Source organism: Trypanosoma theileri (genome assembly GCF_002087225.1).
Source record: "Trypanosoma theileri isolate Edinburgh chromosome Unknown TM35_Tth_24_V1, whole genome shotgun sequence".
Taxonomy (NCBI): Eukaryota; Euglenozoa; class Kinetoplastea; order Trypanosomatida; family Trypanosomatidae; genus Trypanosoma; species Trypanosoma theileri.
Genome location: NW_021639866.1, coordinates 194,470 through 203,719, shown reverse-complemented (window position 1 = coordinate 203,719; position 9,250 = coordinate 194,470). Strand labels below are relative to the sequence as shown.

Below are 9,250 nucleotides of genomic sequence, written 5' to 3'. Positions count from 1 at the left end.
ACCTCATTGGTGTCCCACTCCCATGGGTGTGTGCACAGGATAAATTTAAAGAACAAATATACTAATATACTTTAACCTATATTGCTTTACACCTCTGCACGAGGAAGCATACTGATACGATAACATGCATGGTTCCATTCTCTCTCTTTGGTAAAATGAATGGCACCACCTGCGCCTCCTCCAGAGTGCAGTGATTTCTCTTTTTTTCGTTTTTTTTTTTTATTTGAATTCTATTGGGAAAAGAAATGATTTTTCTTTTGCTGATGATGCATGACTGAGTGTGTTTGTCGTCGTTGTGGAGAAGTGTTACACTCAGCTTCTGTGCATCTTATTTTTGCTTCAGTTTTTTTCTAATGAGCGTCATTTGTGTGTGAAACGGTAAATATTTTTGTGAGGGAGGGGAAACAAGTAAAATACAAGAAAAACATGGGATGGTATTTGCATTTGTGTTTCACTTGGTGAACGGAGTCTTTTTTTTTTTTCTTCGTTTCCTCTTTAGAGGTAGTGCTGGTTTTTTTTTTTTTTTTTGGATTTATGTGGATTGAACATCTTTCTCTCTCTCTTTCCCTCCTTCTTTTCGTTTGAAAACTACTTCAAGGTGACAGATCAGCTGGATGAATCCTGCATCATTGTTGGGAGATGCAAGTGGTGCTGCACGTGAGGAGGCACCGGTGGTTCTAGAGGTTGATGCTGATGGGGCACGTGTACGTGACACCATGTATATATTTCTTAGCCGCCTGGTAGATCCTTCGCTGCATCCTTCAGCTATGGTGGGAGCAGGCGCAAGAAATGAATCTTCCCTTAGTGGTCTGCAATACATTGTACGACAACTTGAGCGCATTAGTACCTGCACTGATTGGTCAACATGTGTAGTGCGATGGACTGACTTTAGTTTATTTGACGAAGAAGCCAGTAGTGCTATTGAATTTGATTTTCAGAGGTTTTCACCATTTATGGATTTTGCATTACATCAGGTTTTGTCACAGTATTATGCAGAGGACTTTGCTAATCGTGGCAAGTGTAACCCTAGTTTAGTATTTTCTGGGGTACCACGTTGTCTTAGTATTCGTGTCCTACGTGCATCAATGGTGGGACAGTTGTGTTCTATAAAAGGTGTAGTGACGAGAACTTCGCAAGTTCGACCTGAACTTATTGTTGGTGTTTTTCGTTGCAGTGACTGTGGGACGGAGAGTAATCCTGTTGCGCAACAGTTCCATTACACAGAACCCCCTGCCTGTCGTAATGCTCAGTGCGAGAATAAGAATCGCTTCCAGCTCGTACCGACGCACCCCCACACACGCTTTGGTGATTGGCAGAAGATCCGCCTGCAGGAGGATGCCAACAACATCCCGGAGGGGTGCATGCCCCGCACGATGGAACTCATTGCCCGCAACGACGCGGTGGAGGTGGCGAAGCCGGGCGATCGCATCATTGCGGTTGGCTGCCCGATTGTGGTGCCGGAGGTGGCGAAGTTGTTTGGGCAGACAAACCGCCGCGAGGTGCAGCGGGAGATGTCGGGGGCGCAGCGGGCCCAGCGGGAGGCGCAGCAGGACATGGAGGGCGCCACCGGCCTGCGGGTGTTGGGCGTGCGGGAACTCAACTACCGCATGTGTTTTCTCGCCACCACCATCACAGACGCGAACGGGGATGATCGAAAGATGACGGAGGCCGTGAAGGAGGCGGCGGATGGGGCAGCAGAGCGGGAGGTGATTCATCTCACTCCAGCAGAACAACAGAAGGTGCAACATATGCGGGGACATGAGAATCTGCTTAAGGCTCTCACACAGTGTATCGCTCCTAATATATTTAAACATGATGTGGTAAAGTTAGGACTTCTTCTACAAATGGTGGGTGGGGTATCGAAACATACAGTAGAACAGATTGGATTACGTGGTGATATTAATGTCTGTATTGTGGGAGATCCATCAACGGCAAAATCTCAATTCTTAAAATGGGTAGCTAGTAATGTTGTACGTGGGGTATATACAAGTGGTAAAGCCTCAACAGCAAGTGGTCTCACAGCAACTGTTACACGAGATGCGGATACTGGTGATCGTACTATTGAAGCAGGAGCACTTATGTTAAGTGATCGTGGTGTTTGTTGTATTGATGAGTTTGATAAGATGGATGTAAAGGATCAAGTAGCTATTCACGAAGCGATGGAACAACAAACTATTTCTATAGCAAAAGCAGGAATTAAAGCGACATTAAGTGCAAGAACTTCCCTTCTTGCTGCAATGAATCCTATTGGAGGAAAGTATGATCGTCGAAAACCTCTACAAAAGAATGTAGCTATGACAGCACCTATTATGTCACGTTTTGATCTTATGTTTGTTATTGTTGATGAATCAAGTGATGATGCTGATTTTGCTATAGCGGATCAACTTTTACGTCTTCATCGTTTTGGAGATCGTGCTGTTCGTCCACCTTTCTCTACAGAAGATTTTCAACTATACCTTCGCTACGCACGTTCCCTCACACCTCGTTTACAGGAAGAAGCTGTACATCTTATTGTTGCGGCATATCGAGATATGAGACTACAGGATTCACTTTCAAACCGTAGTAAAGTTTACCGTGTAACTACACGTCTTCTTGAGAGTATGATACGTCTTTCAGAGGCAACAGCGAAATTGTATTTGAGTGAAGATGTGAAAGCCGCCCATGTGGAAATAGCATTAGAGCTTATGCGACAGTCTCTTTCCACATTAGACATGACGGAGGTTGAACTTGTAGGGGTGACAGATTCTTTTGATCTTGTAACGCATGGTATAAAGACAGAACCAATAGAAAGGCATCATCATCAACAAGAAGAAGAAGAACAACAACACCAAGAAGAAGAAGAAGGAGGGCAAGCACAACAGCAACAAGAACAACAACAAGATAATGTGATCCAGTCACGTGAAAAAGAACAACAGCCAGCAGCTACAACAAGACGAAAGGGAAAGAAAGTAGCAGGTTCATCAGCGGCAGCTCCACAGGCATCTCGAAAGACTGTTATAAATGCAGATCATTACTTTAGTATTGTTAATCGTATAGTTGCGAGAATTCAATCACTTGGGGAATCTAATCCACCTTCTCGTACTGATCTTATCACATGGTATATGGAACAAGTACGTTCACTTAATAAAGCACAGTTAGAGGTAGAATTGCGTTACGTAAACCTTGTCATTCAAAAGATGTTGAAGGATGGAAATTTACTTGAAGTAGAAATGAATGAGGGAGAGGGAAACAAAATATTTCTTGATCCTAACTATAACCCTGACGTTACAAAGCAGTAATAAGAGATGTCTTTTATTGTTCCTTCTTTTTATGCATCTGTGTAAGTGTGTGTTCATTTTATGGCAGCAGCAGCAGCAGCAGCAGCAGGGAGTATAAACTCCTATCACCTAAGTAAGAATAAAACAAAAAAAAAAGAAAAAGAAAAAAAAAAAGACAATAAAAACATAGAGTTACATTAAGGAGAAAAAGAGTTTGTGTTTATAGATTATATCTAAAAATCGTTTCACATGATTAAATCTCACATAGAGGGAGTTGGTACTGATGATTATAATGATGGTGGTAGTGGTTGTGTTTGTGAAAGAATATCCTTGATTGTGTGTCTTGCTTTTTTTTACCTCATACATATATTTTCATCTGTATGTGTGTGGGTGTGGGTGTGGGCCTTCTTTAAATCAGAAAGCTCAGCAAAGTTGTAAATGAGAGGATTAGGATGACTCTGTCCTTTTCTTTCTTTCATTTGTATTTATCTTATTGTAAGGTTCTACATATTATTATTATTATTATTATTATTATTATTATTATTATTATTATTATTATTATTTTTTTTACGTTACAAACTGCACGAGAATTAAGTATCAAACACAAGTACCTTGATTTTTATCTCTTTCTTTATATCTTTTCCCCTTTTTTTCTTTTGAAAACCATAATATATATATACAGTGGCTTGCCCCTCACAGCAGTGACACGCAATGTCGCAACTTCGCTCTTTACAGTCAGAGTCACAGGTTGCGATTCCTGCGGCTGGTGAGACGTTTGTTGGTGATGATGGTGTTGTCTCTGTTGTCTTGGATGATAAGATGGACGAAAACTATGAACCAACAGATGAGGAAATTGAGGAGTTCGCCACGTGGATGGGAATGCAACTTCCACAAGACAAGGAGTTTCTGTATATTGCAAGGGAAGGATTAAAAGCACCACTACCTAAGGACTGGAAACCATGCCGTACAAATGAAGATGAAATCTATTACTTTAACTTTAGAACAGGTGAAAGTACGTGGAATCATCCGATGGATGAATTTTATCGGGAAAAATTTTTAAAGGAAAAAGAGCGTAAAAAAGAAAATGAAGCGACACGTCATAGTTTAAAAACTAGTTCTACTGCTGGTGTTACTGCTAGTAGTAGTAGTAACAATAGTAGTGGTATTAGTGGTCCTACCTCTACTGTGCGAAACCCATCATCTAGTGGTATTGGTGACCTATCGGGAAATACACGCGTTACTATTTCTTCTTCTCCTTCTCCTTCTATAGTTACTTCATCGCTGAGTAACACAAAAGGGACTGTAGGAACTGCTTCCGTTCTATTTAAAACACCAACTGTTGGTGTGCCATCGGTAGTAGGAAATCCTACGATTATCAATACTGCTACCCCACTCACCTCTCCGCGAAGTGGAATAGGTGCTGATGGGTCAAAGCAGACAACTCCGATATGTAGTAGCGAGAGGAGAATTGTATCAGAGGCGGAGAAGAATCTTGAAGAGAAAATTCGACAGGAACGTGAGAGAGAGTTTAAACTGGAGGAAAAAAAAGCTGAAGCCTTGCAGCAAGAGCGTCTAGAAGAAATGCGCCGGACTCGGATAACTGAACTTAGTAATCTGCAGAAAGAATATGAGAAAAAATTGCAAGATATACGTGATAAAATTGCAGCAAGCAAGGAGGCATCCCTTAATAAAAAACAACAGGAACTGGAAGAAAAGTGGTCTCCCATCCTTGGCAAAGCGAGACAGGAGGAAAAAGATTTACAAGAACAACTAATGAAGTTAGAGGAGGATTACAAGGGACGTATTACAAGTGAAGTAGCAAAGGCAGAAAATACTGAAAAAGAGAAATTTGAGCATCTACAAAAAGAAATCGAGTTGGAAACAAAGGAATCCATAGAAAAAATGAGGCGTGAGACACATGCTGAATTTGTGGCAAATAAGAATGAAATACAAAAAAGACTAGAAGAAGAGATAAAACAACTGAAGGAAGCGGCGGAGAAGCGTCATGAAGCGGAAATGGAAGCTCTTGAAAAGAAATATAGGGATGAAATGCAGCAAACTAGTGAGAGTACAGTAGATCCAACAAAACAAGTATCAAAAGAAACAGTTATCGTTACTGAGATACAAGAGAAGGAGAAGAAGGAGATTGATGATATTGTAAAAAAATCAAAAGAGGATCAAGCAGCGCTTCGAACAAGCATGGAAGCAACACTTCGCCGTTTACGTAGGGAACTTTGTGAACTTGAGGGACCTGTTAGTATTTCACTTAACGCAACTAGTGGTGACTCTTCCTCGCTTGATATATTTAAGGAGGTACGTGACCGTGTACAGGCGGAGGAAACAAGGCGTATGCGTGCATTAGGGGAAGATCGTCGAAAGCAACTTGCCGCCATAATTCGACCACGGGTGACGCCCACAACATCTACACCTCCAACCCCAATGGCCACATCATCCACTACTATTACGACGGCTGTTACGACTGCCACTACGACGGCTGCTACTACACCAACCGCGGGGATCGCTAAAGAGGGAAAAGAAGTGGTGGATGGCCCATCGGAGGCGGAACTCCGAGCGGCGAATGATGCCATTCTCGCAGAAAAGGCGGCGGCCCTCCAAGAGCTGGAGACATTTCTGCGCACGACGCTTGAGGAGGAGTTCGAGTTGGCGGCGGCGCCAAAGGCCGAGCGGGTTCGGGCAGCCGCGGCGGGGGCGGTGGCGGTCTTTGGGCGGGCGACGGAACTCCGCCGGCGGCTGATGGGGATGCGGGCGGCGGACGGGGCCGAATTGAAACTCCGCCGCCGTTACGCCGACGAGCGCCAAACACGCACCGCAGAAGTGGAAACGGAGTTGCAGAAGTACACCGAACAGCAGCGATCTGAAGTGGAGGGGCAAGAGAAGGAACGCGCCATCGCCGCAGAGGCGCAGATGCGTGAGGAAGCGGAGAAGCGATCATGTGCAGCGGCACAGGAAAGATTGGCAGCTGCAGAAGCAGAAGTAGCAGCAGCTGCTGCTGCAAGGCAATTAGAAGAGGAAGAGCAGAAAAGAAGAGAGTTAGAGAAAAAACAACGAGAAGAAGAGGAAGAAGAAGAGGAAGAAGAAGAGGCGCAGCGAATGGCGCAAGAAGTTCCTGGAGTTCCGCTAGAGGAGCTACAGGGTCGTCTTAGTTCCATAACAAGGATGTATGCAGAACAAGAACAAAAGTTGCAAGAAAAATTGGATTCTATAAGAATCGAAATTGGAAAAATAGGGGAAATACCTGTGGTACCACCTGAACAAACACCAATTTATAATTATCAACAACAACAACAACAACAACAACAACAGCAGCAGCAGCCACAACAACAACAAGAACAAGATCATCTGCTTGGAGGTAGTTTATTTCCCGAAACATCTAACATTCCTACATTGCAACTTTCCAATAAAAATAATATGCATTCTAGCCCATTTTCTTCAGAAGCATTGCGTTTCTTAAATGAACAACAGCGAGAATTAACCATGCGTCGTGGGGCCCTTCGCGCCGCTCGTGAAGAGTGGCATAATGATGTTCGTAACGCCAGTCGGGCTCCATCCCCTGTCAATCATGGGGATCAACATGTATCTGAGGCTGTGGAAGGGAGTACTGTAGATGTACAACTCCTCACTCTTATTGGAGTACTTGGCAACCGTCTTGAGCATCTCACCGGGCAATTAGCCAAAGGACAAACGACCACAGATAATCTCTCTCCACGCCAACATCATCATAGTCGTCATGATAATCATCATCGTGATAGTCACCGACATAGTCCGCCAATTCAGAAGCATCGTAATAATCATAGACAATCCCGCCTAAATCAACTTGAAACTTATAAGGAAAAGGAGGTAGATGAAAAGAAAAGTAGGAGAAAAGTCTCACCACAAAAGAGAGATTTGCATGAAAATCCTGAAAATCAAAAATTACCAGGAGATATTATGCAAAAATGGAGTCAAATATTATTAGATTTTGCCGCACCTCCACCAAATCATCGTGAACTTAGTGCTTCTATTCAACGTTATGTATCAGACCAATAATTGCAAATATTAACAGTAATATATGCACAAACATTGAATCATGTTTCCTCTATTGTATATTTTGAAGAGTTACTTTTGTAGTGTTATTTTTATATTTTCGCTTTCGTCTGTACATGATGCTTTTTTTTTTTTGGTTTTCTTCTAATATGCCCTGAATGTTGATTTGCTGTTTTGGAATTACTTCAGTACGTTTTTTTTTTTTTTTTATCGTTTTTTATCTTCCTCTGCCTGAGGGGAAAGAAGAAAAGAAAAAAAAAAAAGACACACAAAACACCAGGGTGGTATCGCATGCATTTCTGTTTATGCATATGCATAAACAGAGCGAGGGAGAGAGAGAGAGAGAGACTCCCAGATACATGCAGAAGAATGTAAAAAAAGAAAAAAAACAAAGACAAATAGTCGCACGTATTTTCTTACTTTTATTCATACTATAATTGTCATTATAGTAATAATTGTTACTATTATTCTTTTTTTTTTTTTTCTTTTTTTTTCTTTTTGTTTTTAAACAGTGTGACAATGTTAGCACCGAGAGGAGCCATTGCGGCCGAGGGCGATGTCGCTCTACTCTTCCGCGGGCATCTCAACATCACCCCGCTAATACTACAACAGGGGGCTATACTCCACTGCAAGGAGGGAAAGTTTCGCCATGATGACATTATTGGACGGCCGTACGGTACCCGTGTTGTGGGCCGCAGCAATATTAAAGATGATACACGCCCCGCTCCCAGCATGCTTGTACTGCAAAACAGTTCAGACCTGTGGACACAGGCAGTTCCACATCGTACACAGATTATTTACGACACCGATATTGCCGTAATTGTGTTTAATCTGCGTTTGGGCCCGGGTTGTCGCGTTGCCGAAGCGGGTACTGGCAGTGGTTCCCTCACACATGCGCTTGCCAAGGCAGTTGCTCCCAATGGCATTGTTTACACATTTGACTTCCATAAGGGACGATGTCTGGAGGCGCGACAGGAGTTTCTTCGCAATGGATTACCATCATCACTGGTGGCATGCAATTGGCGAGATGTTTGCACTACTGCGTGTGATGATAACTCTATCATTGCTGGTATTGATAGTAAAGCAGTGGAAGAAGATGTAAATGCGTATGATAACCCCAAAAGCGGTTTTGGACTTCCACAACATCATGTGGATGCCGTCTTTTTGGATCTTCCCGCACCTTGGCAGGCAATTGAGAATGTCTTGCATGTTCTTCGTCCAGGAGGTATGTTGTGTACCTTTTCACCATGTATTGAGCAATCGCAAAGGACGGCGGAACGATTACGACAAGAACCATTTGAGTTTATTGATATTCGCACCGTGGAAGCGCTGACAAAGTACTTGAAACCCATACATAAACGTGCTCGTGAGGATGATCCACAGTCATTACGCTTTAAATTTCGACCGGCTTTGGTATCGAAAGGACATAGTGCGTATCTTACCTTCGCAAGACGACGCCTAGATAGGATTCCTGATCTCGATACAGATGAAACTGAACGAAACGATGGAAGTCCTTCCTATGGAGAAAACGAAAAGACGGTGGAGAAATGAGAACAAGCTTGATTTTTTTGTTTTCTTCTTTTTTGTTGTTGTTGTTTTACACCTTCGTAGTCTGTTGTTCTTGTTGTTGTTAGTACGGATAAATTTCAAGCTTTATTGTTTTTGTTATACTTCACCGTAAATAAATATTGTTTCTCCGTGTGAGTTCGTTATTATTATTATTATTATTATTATTATTATTATTATTATTATTATTTTTCGGTGGTTGTAGTAATAGCAGTGGTGGTGTAAAGCCGCACTACCCCTCTATTAATATTTACATAAAGTGAATATGCATTTCTCTCTGTATGTGTAAAGGTTATCTGTCTCTCTCTTTTCTTTTTTTCTTTCTTTCTTTCATCATATATATATATATATATATATATATATATATATATATATATATATAT

At 42.2% G+C, this 9,250-nt stretch overlaps 3 protein-coding genes across 3 annotated transcripts; all 3 read left to right on the top strand.

The window, feature by feature from the left end:
• Positions 1-614: 614 nt before the first annotated feature.
• On the top strand, positions 615-3,278 carry TM35_000241750 (minichromosome maintenance (MCM) complex subunit; the record flags this gene model as incomplete). Its single annotated transcript, XM_029027587.1, has 1 exon — positions 615-3,278. The coding sequence occupies one exon, from the start codon at positions 615-617 to the stop codon at positions 3,276-3,278; it is 2,664 nt and encodes an 887-aa protein (XP_028881091.1).
• Positions 3,279-3,968: 690 nt separating this feature from the next.
• On the top strand, positions 3,969-7,304 carry TM35_000241740 (putative glutamic acid-rich protein precursor; the record flags this gene model as incomplete). The annotated part of the gene is made up of 1 exon (XM_029027586.1): positions 3,969-7,304. One exon carries the CDS (start codon positions 3,969-3,971, stop codon positions 7,302-7,304), a length of 3,336 nt encoding a protein of 1,111 aa, XP_028881090.1.
• A 516-nt stretch (positions 7,305-7,820) lies between these two features.
• TM35_000241730 (putative tRNA methyltransferase complex subunit) lies at positions 7,821-8,852 on the top strand (the record flags this gene model as incomplete). Its single annotated transcript, XM_029027585.1, has 1 exon — positions 7,821-8,852. The coding sequence occupies one exon, from the start codon at positions 7,821-7,823 to the stop codon at positions 8,850-8,852; it is 1,032 nt and encodes a 343-aa protein (XP_028881089.1).
• Positions 8,853-9,250: the final 398 nt, after the last annotated feature.